At 37.4% G+C, this 18,266-nt stretch overlaps 1 protein-coding gene across 3 annotated transcripts in view; it reads left to right on the top strand.

The window, feature by feature from the left end:
* The first annotated feature begins 2,084 nt into the window (after positions 1-2,084).
* The window catches only part of SESN1 (sestrin 1), a 99,914-nt gene continuing 83,732 nt past the window's right edge, over positions 2,085-18,266 (top strand). For 2 of the 3 annotated variants that reach the window (XM_054569803.1, XM_054569801.1), the window contains exon 1: positions 2,085-2,774. In XM_054569803.1, coding sequence (XP_054425778.1) covers positions 2,496-2,774 — 279 coding nt within the window. In that variant the 5' untranslated portion in view covers positions 2,085-2,495. The remainder of the gene's footprint in view (positions 2,775-18,266) is intronic. The other variant, XM_054569805.1, reaches the window with a different exon arrangement.

Here is an 18,266-nt window from a genome sequence, read left to right as displayed (position 1 = left end):
GTCTGGAAATTTCATAGTACCTGTCTCTTTGCAGCTTCATAGTACATCAACACACAGAACGGTACCCCTCCCAGCATATACACGATTTGGCTTATTGCAGTTTCCTGAAAATACCACCTCTCTCTCACTTCTGGGCCTCTTTTCTCTTGCTGTTCTTTTGCTCTCTCATTGCCTAGAATGAGGATTTCCCTGACTTTCCAAGACTGGGCTAAGTGATCTTTTTAGCCATCCCAATGATATCATGCGGTGCTATAGTTATGTTTAACTATTCGTTTCTCTTAGATAGTTAGGGGCTGTGTCTTTTTCACTGTCGTATACTCAGTACCCAACAAGGCTAAGTTTTTTGAAACACATCTATTCGGCAATGTGAACAATTAAAATCTAATTTAGTTATCAGTCCACTGATGACCTTTCACACTACAACTTGTCTTAAAAGGAATAATTAAAATAAAATAGTACTTTGTAATGGTGAACCTCTTAAATAAATTAGAAGACTTTTTACTGGTCTTTTTTCACATAGTAATTTTAAAGGATGGAAAAATTCAAACCAAGGAATGCTAGTCTTATATAAAATGGATTTGACAACTCTCTTTCAAAGCCCTGCTCGGGATGTCATTTGTGCAAATAAAGCACAGAACACCGCTCGGGCAATGTCAAAGGTGCAATTGCACTGGGGTTCCCTCACCAGAAAGGGCGGAAGCAGAGGCAGGAGCGCAGCGCACCTCCTCCTACAGCATCCTGCTGACCTGGCCTTTTTCCACTTTCTCCGACTCTCAAGATGCCCATCTATTTCTACATCCGCGCCTACTCGCGCCCTCGGTCTTGGGCACCCGGACTAGTCCTTCCCACGCATATTACTGGAAAAAGTCCCTAGACTGAGGAGGACAGCCCTAGATGGCTTCGTCTCTAAAACCCCAGGGGATATGGAGGAAGGGAAAATCCTGTCAAGGAATAAGTGGCGGCCAAGCCGACAGTACCCTCACCGAGCCGACGCTCTCAATCTCGGCGTGTGCTAACCGTTGACTAGCGGACCGTCACAGGAAACGTTGCAAGGGCTCCTGGGGCCTGTAGTTTCTGTCGCAAACAGAACGCGCCAGCAGCATCAAAACTACATTTCCCAGAAGTTAACTAGATGACGCCCTACCTTCTTGAGGGGTTTGGCATAATAAAGAAACCGTCACTATTTTTAGGTTAATCTTAAAATTAGGTTAAGTTTCTTCCAGGAATGTGCCTTTGCCCTCTTTGCTGTGCTTGCCTTATCCGTGAAAGTTACAGTACTTCAACTCCTCCTTACTTTTCTCTCTCCTCCAGGCCGCAGAATCCAAACGTCAAGGTACGGAAAACGCCCCACGGCGCAAACAAGTGTCTCTTAAGGCGCATGCGCCCTTCTCACCATCACGCACGCGTAGCAGCCGGCAACCGTTGGCTGCAGTGCGCGGACTAGGGGTCCGGAGGTAGCCTGCGGAGGGCGGGGCTTTTTCCAATGGCTTTGCCTCTGCGGGTCGCGTCTGCCTGGGCAGGGAAGAGGGCGCTAGGGCAGGGACGGCTCCCGGTTTGTGCCGGGCGGAGAAAGGGGAGGGGCTGGGGGTGAGGACCCCATCTCCCCTCCCTGCCCCCGCCCTGTGGGACGAGCCCCACCGATGGGCCTGGGCGAAGGGGCGGGCTATACGCTTAGGGCCCAGCGGCTCTGCCAGTGCCGCGGCCCATCCCCGCGATCGAGGATTGCCCGGCAGCCGGGTGCTCATCTGATTTAGCGAGCGGTGGGCGAGGACGCAGAGATCGGAAAAGAAGCGGTATCTGGACGAGGGTCTGGAGCCGACCGGGCAGGTGACGCTTTCCTTCCACGTCGCTGCCGAGACATCGACTGCTGGAAGCTGCCGCCCCCGGGAGCGCCTGGATCTTAGGCTGCAGCGGCCAGTGAACTAGAGTTCGGCGAGCTTTACCAGCCAGCGTCCTACCGGCCGCAGAGGCGCAGGGAGGAGCTGCGGAGGGCGGGGACTGGTGCTGGGGAGGGGCGGGGTGGGAACGCACCCGAGAACTCGGTGGCAGCAAGACAAAAAAAAAAAAAAAGAGAGAGAGAGAGAAAGAAACACCTCACACACCAAATGGCTGGAGGGCGTTCAACCGTTACCAGCCTTTTTGGGCAGAGCACGGATTTGACAGCTCCACAACGTGAGGATATCCGCTGATCCTGCAAGACGGAGGCGAACACTTCCCTGTCTAGCAAAGCCAACTTTCAACTTTCCAACTTTTTTCAGTCTGACCAGAAGACTGCCCCTTCGTGTAGAAGGAAAGGGTGAGCTCTACCTTATAGATCGTTTGAAAGACATCAGTATAAAAGACACTCTGGTTCCAAGTGTCACCCAGACGTGTGTTTTCATGAAGATTCGATTTCTCTGATTTTATTCTCAAATTTCTCATATTAAGAAAACACGGTGCTTTTGGGGACATGCTAAAAGGTAACTGAAGACTGCAAAGAAAAATCTCCAGTTGTCATGGCTGAAGGAGAGAATGAAGTGAGATGGGATGGACTGTGCAGTAGGGATTCAGCTACTAGAGAGACAGCACTGGAAAACATTAGGCAAATAATTTTGAGAAAAACTGAGTATCTTCGTTCGGTGAAAGAGACACCTTGTCGTCCATCGGACGGGCTTTCAAATGCTGTTTCTTTGGATGGGTTGAATAAGCTTCTTGCTCATCTGCTTATGCTTTCTAAAAGGTGTCCCTTTAAAGATGTAAGAGAGAAAAGTGAGTTTATTTTGAAGAGCGTCCAGGTAAGGAAGAGCATTATAATTACAACCGTTTATAAAGTATAGTGAAATTTTACCTGCACTTAAATTCACTTTGTATTTACTTCTAATAGGTTATTATATGAACTTATATTATGAATTCACTCTAAATTTTAAATTTAGAGTGTTCTGTAAAACATTGAATGTGTGGCCAAAATTGTACAAGATGAATTAAAGTAAAAAAATTTTCAAATGTGAGTAAACAAGTATTGTCTTTCTAGAAAGCTGTAGCAGAAACTGCATTCCTCCTGGAAAAACGCATGAAAGTTACAGTTAATTGCAAGTAAAGACTTGCTTTTCCTTATATTCATTTTTACATGTTGGAAAGTGTACCCAGTATGTTTTTCACATTATTACAAACTGTTCTGTGTGGAAACTTTTCACATTTGAAAGTCTCTAAAATGATAAAGAATATCAAATGTTTCCTTGTCAGCTTGTTGAAGATAATAGGTAAAAACAATTTTCTCTTGTTCTTAAAAACAAAACAAAAAAAATCCAGGGTTTGTTCTCTAAATGCAACCTTTATTTAAAAAAAAAAAAACCCCACACAATTATGTAAAATAATGAAGGCTTATGTTATAAAAGATGACATCTTCAGATTTAAAATTTGGACCCAGGTGAAGTGTATGGTAGAGACACTTTTATGGTAAATTACTCAACCAACTTTCTCTGTGTTTGCTTAAATTGTTTGTTTCTTTTCATTTTCACATACATACCTATTTAAATAGTGAGTGCAACAGGTTAAACATGTTATAGTTTTCTTCCTGTTTTGTACATAATCAATTTATTCTACTTTATTAGATTTATTAAAAAGGTTCTTTTTAAAAAAAAGAGAGAGAGAGGGAGGTTGTCTCTAGATATTAAGAATGCTCAGTAACCCTCCATGCCTGTCAGTCTAAATTACTCAGTCTGCATGTGTTGTTCAAAGTCATAGTGTGAGCATAGTGTGAAAAAAATCAAGAGCAGTTTTTAAAATTTATAATTTACTTGGGTAAATATAGAAGGTAGGATTACACCTTTTCTATTCTGACTTGAATTTAGTTTAAAGCAATAGAAAAACAATCATGTCCATAAAATGAAGACTCTTCACGATCTTGTGATGATAATTCTTACAAACACTTTGGAAATAATCATTAAAATTTATTTATCTAGAGTTAACCAGAGAGGAATTTATTTTCTACATACCTGAGGTTTACCCTTTTAAGCATCAAGCTACCCTTTTAAGAAAATTATTTCTCTATCTCATAGACTGTAGTGACTACAACCACCTTTTTTTTTTTTGTAATGGGATTGTCATTATGCACATCAAGTACTGTTGCATAGCTAAGGGTGAGTGTATAAGACCATATGATCCATGTTTTTTTAATTTTCGTGTTTAATTTTTGTGTTTAATTTTATCTCTTGCTGTCAGTATACTTCATTTTGCTTTCTTCTTTAACCTTTCATTTTGCTGCTTATTTGTGTTAAAATGGGAAACCAGATAACCGATTTTGTTAAGAGTTATAGTGAAAACAAAAGTAATTAGGCTCTGGGGAGTACAGGGTTGGTCAGAGGACTGTCGTAGAATGGTAAGTAAATGGGTTCTGGAGTCAGACAGATTGTGCTCAAATTAGCTCCTTTATTAATGTACCACATAGCGTCAGACAAGTAAGTCATTTGACATGTTTTAGCCTGGATTTCCACATCTGTACAATGGGAATATTAACATAGAGCTGTCTTGTGAATTAATGTGATGTAAAGGGCCCCACTATATAGTGGATGTTTCTTTCTACTTTCGTAAGTGAAATATATGGACTATATTTCAAGATTCACTCATCCTGCAAAATGATTCAAGAATCTCCTCCACTTCATAGGTTTCAAACTCTCTTTTTCATCTCTGCATCTATTGCACTTTATTCCTGCCACAATTTTAACAGGCACTTTACTTATATCGTGCTATAGATATGTTTATGTGTCTGTATCCCCCAGGGAAGGCTGTAAATTCTCAAGAGTATTGGCTGGGATTTGGAAGCTACTAAATAAATATCTAGTGGATGAACAAATGTATATTTGACTTCTTTTTGTTTCTTATCAGTCTGAATAGATGAAGTTACCGAATTAGGGAGTTTCCATCCCCACATCTTTCAATCATGCCTTCATTCAACAAGTGTTTATGGAACCCCAGATGAATGCCATTCTAAGAATGAGTACCATTGATGAACAATTTTGACAGTCTACTGAAAGGAGACAGACCAAAAAGAAGTAAATAAATAATGTAATTTTAGATAATAAGGGAAGACTTCCCTGAAGAGATGACCATTTAAGCAGAGATTTAATAAATGAATAAATATTATCCTGGCAAAAACAAGATTTTTTCGGGGGGGGGGGGTAGCATTCCAGATGTAGGGAACAATATGTATTGAGGCCTCATGGCAAGAAAGAGCAGATAAGTCCTTGGAACCGAAAGTAATACACTGTGGTTGGAGCATACAGTTTGATGGGGGTGTAAAAGCTTAAGCTCATCCTCTGGAGTCAGACCTGGCCCCAACACTTTATTAGCTCTTCAGCCGTAGTTAAATTACATAATCTCTCATTGACTCAGTTTTCTCATCTGCAAAATGAGGATAATGCTAGTTCTGCCTCTCAATGAGAATAAAATGAAGTAATGCTTGCAATGAGAATAAAATGAAGTAAAATTTCTAATGTGCCTATCACATAAGAAATGCTCAATAATGTTAGGATTCTTATGTTTTTAGGCAGCCAGATAACAGAGGATCTTGTAAGCCATGTTAAAGTATATGGACCTTACCCTAGGAACAATGGGAAGCCACTGAGGGGTTTTGAGCAAGATGGTGACATGATCCATTGTGTATTAGAAGGATTGCTTTGGAAGCAATGTATTCTAAATGTATTTCAGAGGTCAGGAGTGGATGTTCAACATCAACATCAGTTAAGAGATTATCCACTAGCCCAAAACAAAAATGATGGTGGAGTAGGATATAGTGGAGAAAGTCAGAAAAAGTTAATGGGTTAGGGAGATAGCTATAAGTTAAAAACCGTTATAGTGTTTAATTGGATATATAGGGGGTGAAGAAAATAACAATATCAAGGATGGCTCAAAAGTTTCTGGCTTTAACTACTTGGTGAGTAGTTCAGTCATTTCCTGAGACAGAAGAGTGATAGAGGGTCAGTTTAGGGGGAATGATGAGTTTTGTTTTAGACATGTTGAGATTATATTGCCTATGTTACAGCCTATTAGAAATAGCTCACAAGGAGATTTCTGCCCCTGCTACTACTGTTCTCCTTCTTCCATTATCTCCCATTTCTCCAGACTTAACCAATCATCTACCTTTATATCCATCCCTCATGTAACTGCAGAGCCTTTTATCTAAAATGAAAATCTGACCATGTTACTTTTGTGCCTAAAATATTCTAAAATAGGACGTAATCTAAACTTCCTAAGAATTCCAGCATCTTCTGGCTTCTACGTACCATCCTAGCCTCACCGCCCACCACTCTGAGACTCACATGGGAAACCAAATAATTCAAAGTAGTGTTCCATAATGCTTTTCCATACTCGTTAGTTAAGTAGGAAAAGATGAACTGCCTTTGCAATTCCTGCAGGGGTTCCTGAAGACCCTTAATTCTCTAGGTCAGCCCAGATGACTATAGTTAGGAAGGGAGGGATGGCAGGGCAAAGGTAGGATGGGTTCAACTTAAAATGGCTAAACCTGTTACACACACACACACACATGCACGCACGCGTCTTTCCAACACATTTTTGAGAACTGTTCTGTGCCAGGCACTGTACTCAGGACTGGAAGATCAGTATGATTTGTTCTCTGCTTTTGGGGAAAGTCTTCTATTCTCATAGGAGGCTTTTTTAATTTTATTTTTTAAAAAATTACCTCCATAATACCTTTTCGATATGCTTGATTCCCTAAACAAAGGAACAGAGGTAATACATTGGCTTAATACACTAATAGAGCTTACTGGAAAACTATAATTTTTATGATACATGTAATTAGGGGAAATGGGAGTGTATGTAGAGTTGTAGTTGGAGTATTTAGTTAGTATTTCAACTGGTATATTGGAGTATGTAATTGGGGAATATATAGTATGTAGGTTTAACAATAAGAGGGTTATTCTTTTGCATAATACTGGGTTGGCCAAAAAGTCCATATGGTTTTCTCCATAAAATAAAAGACACATTTTTTCATTTTCATGAATAACTTCATTGATTTGTATATTTTGAGTATGTCAGCTGTCTTCTGCATGGTATAACATTGATTGTTCTCAATGTCTCGATTTGATCACTATCAATTTCAACTGGTCTACTCAACTGTGGAGCATCATCCAGCAAGAAATAACACAAATCACTTTTGACATGTTTGATCAGTCATAGCACCTTCTCTGTATACTGCACAAATCTTTTTCTGAGTTTCAGTTGTGTTTTTACCTTTCTTGACATAATAAAGCATAAAATGCTGAAAATGTATTTTCTTGCATCTTCAGTATTAAAATGGATACACAAAAATTCACCAATTTTTTTATATATGTTTAAGAAGGCATATATAAGAGATATAACATATATCTCATAACATATGTTGGTACGGAAGAAGGGGGACAGAAGGCAGTCAGGTTTGGCCAGAGGCTGTGATTAAAACTGTTTTTATATCTAACTAGATAATATATTGTTTTGGTCTAGTTATAATTTTGATTCTTTTTGATTAGAAATAATATATAATGATGCTATAAAATATAGTGTATTAGGGACATTCTGGAAGCAGATTTGACCTTTTTAAATGCTTGTTTTGATTTCTTTTTTACCATGTCTAGTCAAACCTCAAAATTTAAGGTAGTGCCTGTCAAATAGTCACTGCTGACTCTTAGATCACAGCAAATATGAGATTCCTCTTTGAGTATTTATACTACCCTTCTCTTTTCCATATCCACTATATTCTGGTCTTTCTTATTTTATTGATACCCTGAGAACTCTGGGCTTCTCTACTCAGTGCTTCCTCTCATTCCTCTCTGGCCACTATCTTTTCTTGCTTTCGAGCTCAGAAGAGAATTCTGTTTACCTGTGGGTTATCTGGGTTTCTTTGAATGGAAGTTGTGAAGAAATTGAAGGTAAATCTTTAACTTTAGTTTTTCTAAATGGTTTGAGGTCAAGTAAAGAGCCTTTTAAGCCCACTGGCTTATAGGATGAATCATATCTGCACTATCTACCCTGAGTATCTTCTTTTTAACCTAAATACAGCCTGTCCTCTTCTTTTGTTCTGACTTTTCAAAAAGATTGACACTAACAGGGATAATCTTTTTTTTAAGTTTTCAAATTTTAAATATGTTATTCATTTTATTCAAATGGTCTCTAGCATGGAAAAAAACCCAGGACGATTACTTTTAAAAATATTTTTCTAACATAGTTATTGTTTGGTTTATAAATGAGAAGTATTTAGGGAGTTTTTGTAAGATAACCGTTAGGACCATTTATTGGATTTTCCCGGTTGGCATTTTTATTGTTAAATGTCTGCTAGTATTACTAGTTTACTGTCACAGTTTGTGATGTTTCAATTTATAAGAAAAAAAATGAAACTTGGCACACAAGAATTATCTGTCTTCTTATGCTCTAAACTCTTTAAATACTCAGAAAAATCTAATTAGGTTGCAGTGAAATATGTAATTACTTTAGAAAAATGATATACTTTTAGTTTTACATTTTATTTAAATCTTACCCTATTTTTAATTTAAAAAGGGAAAGGTTTTTAAAATAGGTTTATAAAGTATTACTTATTATTAAAAAATTATCTTAAAACAACTTCCTAAGTTTTTAAATTGTACTAAATGGAAATAAAATTAATGATGTGAATTTTGTGAATTATATTAACCAAATCAACTGTCATATATACATATTCATTAAATGTGCAGTATTCACTTAGTTTTTTAACTTAATTGTTTAAATTGACAAGATTATATACATATATCTCGTTTTAAGAAATTAGCTAATTTGTCAATTCTATGTGTAATATTCAGTAAAGTCTAATTAGAATCATAGTTTATTCCACTAAAAGTGAGCATTTACTGTTTTGATACTTCGGTGTTTGACAGGCATTGCATACACATCTTTAAATTTTACATGATTTCATTTTCTAGCAGGTTGGCAGGTGTTAGCTGTCTATAATTATAACTGAGTAATTTTTCAAATGCTATTCATAGCCTAAACACAGCAAGAAATTCTTCCGATCATGTGATAAAGACCAAGCCTTGCAAAATAATGTTAGAGTGGTATGTTCAATGACACTGAAGGACATATTTAGGAGAAGCGTTTCAAAAGTAAAAAGTGATAGGTTTTCTCACAAAATGAGTTCTTTTGAAGTCACTGATGGTGATTATACTTCACCAAATTAAGGTGTACCTACTTTCTCAAGTAATGTATACATTGGCAGACTTAGATTATTAAGTATAACCAAAATTTACTCTGTTTTTTGATGACAGAGGTTATGAATATAAGAAATCATTAAAAATTTTATTGAATCAGTATAGATTTTACCATTTAACCTAGTGAATTATTTCTTACCATTTCATTCATTAGGTGTTTGTTGTGTGCCTACTACATATGCCTACGCTATGCTCATCTGTCTTTTGACACGGCAAAGGAAAGGATATAAGTTTCACTTAATTTTAATAATTATTCTACTTGAAAAAAGAAGCTTGCATTTTCTTTTCTCTCTGCCTTGTGATGTGATTATAAAAATTAAAGGAGATAATATTGATAAAGTGTTTTATAAACTTCAATATACTGTACAAATTTAGTTATGAATAAACTCTTTGGAACTTTTAGTAATCTGTAAAATCAGGGTAATAATACCAATCTCACAGAGTAGTTTTGAGAATCAAATAACATGAAAAGCATGTAGAAGTTGGCCTGGTACGTAGTAAGTGCTTGACAAATATTGGTGATGAGGATGAAGAAAAAGACGCTGAACTTGACCTAGGCCATTTAGCTAAAGAGTCAAACTCCAAACTAGCATTACTTTCAAAATTTTTATGTTTAGAGTTTAGGATTTTTATATAATTGATTTTCATACATGGCACACTTTGTATCTACATGTATTAATACCCCTAATTGCCTTTTTGTACGCTAAATTTGTATATGTTAGCTGGTTAATGAGGATGTCCAACTTTATCATAAGATTTTTCTAACCAGCTACTGCCCCAGGGTAAGCGTTGGCCTTGCCCAGAGCTTTGCTCGAGGGTTGGTGATATGGGAGAAACTCAACTCTTCTTACCAATGCAGTAAAGAATTACAGAGCAGTAAGTCTATTAGTGTGTAAGCAGGGTATATTCGTGATATGTTCTCATGGAAGAGAACGGGTCTTGCCCAGGTTGGGGAGAAAGGCAAGGGCAGGAGTAGCAAGAGCTGCGGTGGCAAGAGCTCCAGGTCCTTTGTTCTGAGGACTTACACAGTTGGTGAGATAGGGATGAAGATTTTACATATTGATTAGCAGATGAAGGCAGTGCCAGCTTTCCTGGGGATGGGGGCTACGAATACCCAAAGCTGTTTATGGGCTTCTTCCATTGGGCACTGTGGGCCGTCTCCCATCTTTCGGGCCTTGGGATGAAAGCACAGTTTCAAAGGCTTTCTTTCCCAGGTAGTGAAGACAATACATAGAATTTCAAGGACTTCCTTCTTCCTGTGTCAACATGGTATTTCTTTTGATATTGTAACACCTGGCAATATTATCAGACCAGGTTCAGGACTGCTGAGCTAGTGGGTGAGACATATCTTCTTCCTCCTCCCTGCCTTGGTTTGCTATCTCTCCTACCTAACAATAGCACATCTATAGCGTCTATACCCTCCTTGGAGTCCAACACCATTCTGGTATGTCAACATGGCAGCAGCAGGGAGGGGTTGTAAACAGACAGCTACATGTGCCATCCAAGTGGTCAGGTGCACATGGAGAGGTCCATGGCCAAGACCTGTGCTTCAGTACCTGGACACAGTTGGAGGATAATGGTCAAGACCATGGGCTTTGGAGTTAGTCGGACCTGGCTTTAAATCCTGCTCTGCCAAACTCTGTGACCTTGGGCAAGTTACATAACCTCCTTCAATCTCAGTTCCCTCACAGAATTTGTGAGGATTAAACACGAGGTAACACGTGCAACACTTGCTGAAACCCAGTAAGCACTCAATGAATGTTAACTGTTAGTATTATGTTCTGCCCACACAGTATGATGGCACAAAACTCATGTGCTTTTTAGGGTACCCTAAGTCTCTGGGCAACCAGAAAAGTTTTCACCTACTTTTCAGGTTCCTTGACCCTAGGGAATAGCACTCCAGAGGAAATAGCACCTCTAGGAACCAAATTAAGGATTTTATAAACATTTGTTTTAGTTTTCTGGGGACTGGATTTCTCCCTTGACATGATGTTAGTCTATTATTCCACTTATGAACATTTGACTTTCAAATATACTTTCAGGGACACATAATATAGGAAGGCAAATGATGACTTGGATGCCAGTGTTGTCAGTAAGCAACTGAATCCTCTGTGGCTGGCTGATTTGTGGTTGATACTTGAGGCAAGTTGTCTACCACAAAGACTGCTTGCCTTGAAGATCTAATGAAGAGACCAGAACTGTACTATCAGTGTTCCTATTTTGAGTCCCCCAATTGGGAATCTGACATATTAAGCAGAAAGTTCCAAAATAGCCCTTTCACTTTTGCCAAATAACTGACCCAGCCTAGGCAGCTTGGTATGATTAAGAACAAAGTAACTAAGCAAAGATTACATTGTCAAAAGGATAACCCAGAAGAGGTACCAGGGCTTGAAGGGAGATTGAACCATGTTGGATTTCTTGAATTTGCCTGATTGTGTGACAGGTGTCTTTGGGACTCCTCCTGAGCTTAAATGACTGCCCCCATTATATTCTGCCATGACAATGGAGCCAGGTTATCCTAAGTGGTCTTCAGCAGTCTCTTAATCTTTCTGCTTTGTAGAATGTATACTTTTGAATGTAATAAAAATAGACATTCTGTATGCAAAGACTAGTGTTAGCCCTTTTCATTCATTAATTCAGCCTTCACAATATCACCATAAAAGTAAGTATTATTATCTCCATTTTATGTATCAGGAAAAAAATCAAGCTGCAGATAGGTTAAATAACTTGCCCAAGGTATCATTGCTAGGGGAACCCGATTTTAAACCCAGGCTGTGAGACTCCATAGTCTACAAGTTTCACCATCCAAGATACTACACTATCTGAATAAAAATTTAATATAAGGTTCCTAACAGTGAAAATATATATTACTTTCTTTTCTAAGATATTTTTCCTTCAGAATGAAATATAAAACTTTGATCTTTCCAGAGGAAACCACATTCTCAAATGTTATTAAATTGCACATCAGATTCTTATTCAAACTCTCATCCATCTTGAAATTGCATTTGAACCCTGTCGAATCTTCACCTTTCACTGTGGTGTGTTAATTTTCATTATGCTGTCATTATAAATTTCAGCTGATGGCAAGGTGGCTCTGCACTGTGATCTTAGAAGTATGGTATACAAAAGGCTGATCTTTACATTAAGAGATGACCAAGTAAGATGATTTTTTTTTTTAGTGAACTGCCTAAAAGAAAATTTGGTATATTTCCATGAGTAATAGAGTCAAGATTAGCTTTGAATGTTAAAAGAACATTCTCCTAGCTAGTTCATTGTTGCCATGACAGTGCTGGCAGGGCAAGTGTTGTAGTAACTCCTTGCAATGATCTTATTTTAGACCCTAACGTTTGCAATGCCGAACATCCCCTTCCCTGCCCTGCAAGTAACTAATGGAAAAGTACTGGTTTTATAACTGGCTCCTGGCTTTGTAGCTGAAAGACTGCACTATTGTGGTCTTAAAAAAATAGTGTAGGAGTGTTGAGTATTTTTCCTGTGGATTATGAATGTTTGAAATTTCCCAAAATATGGTATTGCATTACATGTCATACAGCAAGTTGTTTACAGCTAAAAAGAAAAGGGACCTCAATTGTCTTTTCAGAAATCAACCCCAAAATGTATCATACATTGAGTTCATATAGAAATCATTTTTCCATTTGCATGTCTCCAATGCATACTTTAAAGTTTTTGGATTCTTATTCAGTTATTATGGAAAATTAGCATTAGGACCATAAATTATGTTTAAACAGTGTAGAAAAGGACTTTTTTCTTCTTACCGTAATTGAACATTTATCTGATCAAATCTGAATATTGTAATCTCAATTTACTTAAATTATGAGCTAACAAGTTATATAATAATTTAAAAAAATTACCCAATTTTAAAATTGTATACTTAAACTAACAATTTTTGAGGTGTTTTAAAGTACCTCACTGATATTTTCTAATTGCAAATCATGTTATAACTATACTGTTAAGTAGAAAATATTTTCAAATTCATAATAGTAAGTACCACTTTGTATACTTTTGCATACCATTTGTTCAGAGTTTTGATATCTATGGCATGTGCATTAATGCCATAAAATCTAGTATAACATGATGAAACAAAATGATTTTGACAACAAACCTTGTCAAAGAAGATGGAAAGTTTAATTCTATACTTCCTTCACTAGTGACAATTACTACAAATGATTACATTTGCTTTTTTCCTAAATTCTGCATCAAAAGCTTAGTTCATCTATCTTAGATGCTGATGTAAGCAAATCTTGCACATTTGGGTCTGTACTAAGTCATTGAGTATGAATGTCAGGCAAGCCCTTTTCTTTCCTTTTTCAGTTTAATGTATAAAAATAACTTGCTAAACAAAACATTGATGCCAAGCTAGAGATGTATTTGGATTTTTCACCAATCAATGGGTATTTTAATCTTGATTTTATTTCTTTTAGTGCATTTTATTATATCCTAGTAATTATTCAGATTAAGCAGTGTTTAATTCCAACCAATACCTGCGTTTGATGGCTTTTTCTGGAATTTGGAAGAAACTGTGTTGTAAAATATCAAGAGTCAAACCTTGAGATAAATATTCTGTCATTTTGATACTTCATATTTATATTAAATGTTTTTTGTTGACAGGAATGAAATGAAGTTATGGTTAGTTTTTTCCCCTTTGTTAAAATATTTAGTAACAGGTTTATTTTGTTCCCTCAAACCCCTCAGCACCTCCAGCTGACCTCCCTCCTCATCTAAGGCCAAAATGGGTGTAGTTTTTTTAAAGTAAGAATTCATTTAAAATTTTTCTTTGTGCCTGCAGCTCTTCTGGCACTGTGAAGGATATAAAAAGAAGTAGAAGATAATGACCACCCTTAAGTCTTTTGCAAGACTTAGAGGAAAAAATTTAAGAGCAAATTAAGACTGTGACTAGAAATGTTAAATTTTATGGTAATAAGTTAACAAAAGTGTAACTGTTGGTGGGGGAGTGTATACATAGTAATTTTACATTTAGGAAGCCATCTGAAAAAAGATTTATGTTTGATGATAATTACCATACTGCTATTTATAATATAAATGTATTATCTGTATGTACTTTTATATATAAGTGGGTAATCATCTAAATACCCAATTTAAATTATGGATCAATTAAATTATGGTACATCTATGTAAAAGACTATTATACAGTTATTAAAATCTGTTTTAAAATATAAGAAAAGAAAAAATTACATATATAAATGGAAAAGCAACTTTAAAGCAGTGTGCCAACCATATATATTTTTATAGAGAGGGCAAAAAGTTAAGAAACCTAAATGCACCAAAATATGAACCATAATTCTCTTTTAGAGGTAGAATTATTGGAGACTTAAATTTTTCTTTTTATAATAATAATCCTTACTAAATATTAAATTTTTAGTATTTTTTGAGTTCTTAGTATATGCCAGGCATTGTCATAAGCATTTTACATATAACATTTGCAAAATTTTAAGTGGGTTACAGGTTTTGAGGAAGCTCTCCTCTCAAAACAAAACAAATATACAAATATGAATGCAGCCACTCACTGTAAGTTTTTGGTTTATTTAGCCAGAGAAATAAGAACTTCTCAAAAGCTAGGCTTTCTCATTGAGAAGGAGCACTTGTAGCAAGCCTGGGTGCTTCATTCCTTGGACCTCAGGTCTCCTACAGGGGTTACAGCTGTTGGTGACACTGTATGGGTCATGCCAGACCCGTAAACCGTAATTCTTGGTATATTTGGGGTTTATGTCCACATTCTGGAAGAATTTATACAAACTATGCATTTTCCTTGAAAGCCCATTTGCCTGCAATATCTTTATTTTTTACCTACAGCAATTATGTGAGGTGAGTTTTACCTTTCATAGATGAGAAACACACAAGTAACTTACCTCAACTAGTGAATACTGGGAATCAAGAGACATGTCAAACTATGAATTCTATGTTCTTAATCACTAACCTGTTTTCCTATAGTAGCCTCCCTATTTTGTTGCTTTGTTTTGTTTTTGGTAATGAACTTGCTTTATTTTTGAAAATAAACGCATTGTGGAAAAATGATATATGGAGTGTTATAGCAATTCAAAGCAAGGGAAGGCCAGGATGGATCAGGACAATGAAGGCAGTTTAATGGAGCAAATGAGTTTTAATGTAATAAATAACTTTCCTTTTTCAGTTCATCTATGTGTTTATGCAAGTATACACTGTTTCTATCCCAACATGCCCAAACCAAACCTCTGATGACTGGCTGGAAGTAATTAATGCTCTGTTGTATTTTCCTGCAGACTAAGTTTTGGCCTCATCTTTGTTTCCTTTTTGTGGCCCTTTTATTTTTCTTTCACCATCTGTCGGTGCATGTATGAACATGTAACTATGACTTTTATCAAAGCTCCTTCTCACTATAGTGTTGGGCATTATAAATGAAACGGTTCCAGTTCAGTGGTTTCCATGTAGTAATACCATCATAATTTAAAGATTGAGAGGGCTAAAAGAAATTGTAAAATTTACATTAATTATATTTTACAGCTCATTGACAGGAGGTAGAGCTAGGCAGCATCTTGATGAATTAATCTTAGTATAACCAAGGGCAGATGTTCAGCCAGTATTTATTGGCACAGCAATACATATAAAAATACTGAAGTATTTTCATATCAACTGGATATAGTAAATAGAAACTGCAAAAGCAATAAAATTAATAATACATAGTCAATATGAGTGGTTTATCTTAGAAACCACATAAGCACTTAGGTTCTAAGCCGATCTGGTCACTGAAGCATGGAGCTAGGAAGTTTCTCCAAATGCCTTGTCATTTATTTCGGATGTTGAGGTACAGTAGCCTCTAGATGGGAGAGAGAGATCAGGCAGGTGAACTGAGGAGAACATAATCTGTAACCTACAAAAGAAGTGCCCAGTTGTACTAAGGGTCCAGGCCTTGGTGGTGACTGAAGAGTCTGCCACCAGCCAGAAACAGAAAGACCCTCAGGATGTCTCTCAGGTGGGCTCAAGAAACTTTGATTTGTTTAAGAATTGAATTAGTTATCTGTTGCTTCATAATAAATGTGATGGTTTAAAGCGATACACATTTGTTATCCCACTGTTTCTGCGCAGCATGATTATGGCTATAGCTTACCTAGGATTCTGCTTTAGAGTCTCTCATGAAGCTGCAATTAAGATGGCAGGCAGGATTGTGGTCTCACTTGAAGGCTCAAACAGGGAAGGATTTCCTTTCAAACTCACATAGTTGTTGGCAGAATTCAATTTCCTGAGGGTTGTTGGATTGAGACCCCTAATTCCCGGCTGGTAGTTGACTGGAGGCTGCTCTCAGTTCCTTTCCATGTGGGCTTCTGTACTTGCTTTTCCAGAAAAGGCACCTGAGAAGAGCAAGAGACTAAAGGGTGCCAGCAAGACAGAAGCCACAGTCTTTTATAATCTATTCTTAGAAGAGACATGTCATCACTTTTGCCTCAGTCTGTTCATTAGAAGCAAGTCACTAGGTCCAGCCCATACTCAAGGGAAGCAGATTACACATGGAATAAATACCAGAAGGTAGGGATCATTGGGAACCATTTTAAAAGCAGGCTACCACAACATATCTCCTGAAGCTAGAGTTTCGGCAGAGTGGGCCTTCCTGCTGTGAAGAGAGTTGTGATTTAGGGTATGTGTCCAGGAACCTAATTAATGTCTAGAAGGGAGTGTGTTCAGCAAGTGATAGTATGAGCCCAGGCTCTGTTCCTTCTCCACCTTGCAACCAATCTCCAGTTAAAGGAACCTTACATTAGCCTGGCCAATGGATGCCCTTCCCCAGGCCCTGCCACCTCATTGGCTGGGGCCCATCAAAGCACAGTCGGAGAGGTCAGCCCACCTGCCTCTAGCAGCTTCTTGATCCTTTCTCTTTCTTTTCTACCTTCCCCCATGATGCTTCTGTTCCCCAATTATTCCTGTGTGACCTAGGAAATTTCCTACTTTCCATTCTTTGCACTAACAGTAAAATAGTATTTGTCCAAAAGGTAAGAAGTGGTCAACACCTTCCTTTTCATTGTACAATGGTTATCTAATGAGCTGTGAATCAAATCTCAGCTGTGTCTATGATTTGAAGGAAAAGCATATTAAAAAGAAAGCCCAAAACTTTTATGAGCATTTTCAAAATGAATAATGAATGAGATTAAACGTTATTGCAAATCCAAATTTTTTTCAAATCTCCCAAACTCAAGCTAGTATACTTTACTACCAATTTAATGGTATCTGAATGGGAACAGATGAAACAATTTATATATTTTTTCATTTTATAAACCCCAATCTTTATGGATTTTGGCTATTATAGATCCAGACCAAAATGATTACATATCTGATAGCAATTTAAAAAAATTTTTACCCTACTGAATGCAATGTTAAGTTGAGGCTAAGAAAGTTCTTGATATATATATTTATACATATAAATATATATATATATATATATATATATTTAGAGAGAGAGAGAGAGAGTTCTGTCCAGAAAAAGTCCAGCCATTATAACAAGAATGGTTTATATGACATCGATGTAACCTGGCAGCCAAGAAAAGTGGACTGGAATGTGTATCCATGAACAATGACTGTACTAGTCAGTGGGGTGGTAGAAGCCATTGAGTAAACATGTGTACTGCGTAGCCATCTCATTCAAATGACTGGGTGAGTAGAGCAACAAATCTGCATCAAATTTTGCATGCTAAGCTTCACCGTTCCTCCACAGGAACTATTCAGGTGATTCAGAAGGCTTTCGAGGGTGATACAATTAGAGAAGTGCAAGTTAAAGTGTGGCACAAACGCTTCAAAGATGGTCGAGAATCTGTTGAAAGTGATCCATGTTCTGGAAGGTCTGCAACAAGCAGACCACCTGAGAATGTTGAATGTGCACAGGCTGCAATGAACAAAGATCAGCGACTGACAGTGTGAGAACTAGAAGCTGATCTGGGGATTGTAAAAACTACTATGTCTGAGATTTTGACACAGGATCTTGGCATGAAATGTGTCATGGCAGAATTTGTTCTGTGGCTTCTGCTACTACAGCAGAAGAAACATCGTTCTGCAGTT

Source organism: Pteronotus mesoamericanus, unplaced genomic scaffold (genome assembly GCF_021234165.1).
Source record: "Pteronotus mesoamericanus isolate MK-2021 breed Mesoamerican mustached bat unplaced genomic scaffold, CSHL_Meso_final contig_20, whole genome shotgun sequence".
NCBI classification, from domain to species: domain Eukaryota; kingdom Metazoa; phylum Chordata; class Mammalia; order Chiroptera; family Mormoopidae; genus Pteronotus; species Pteronotus mesoamericanus.
Note: the sequence above shows the minus strand (reverse complement) of the source record. Positions and strands in the feature narration are given on the sequence as shown.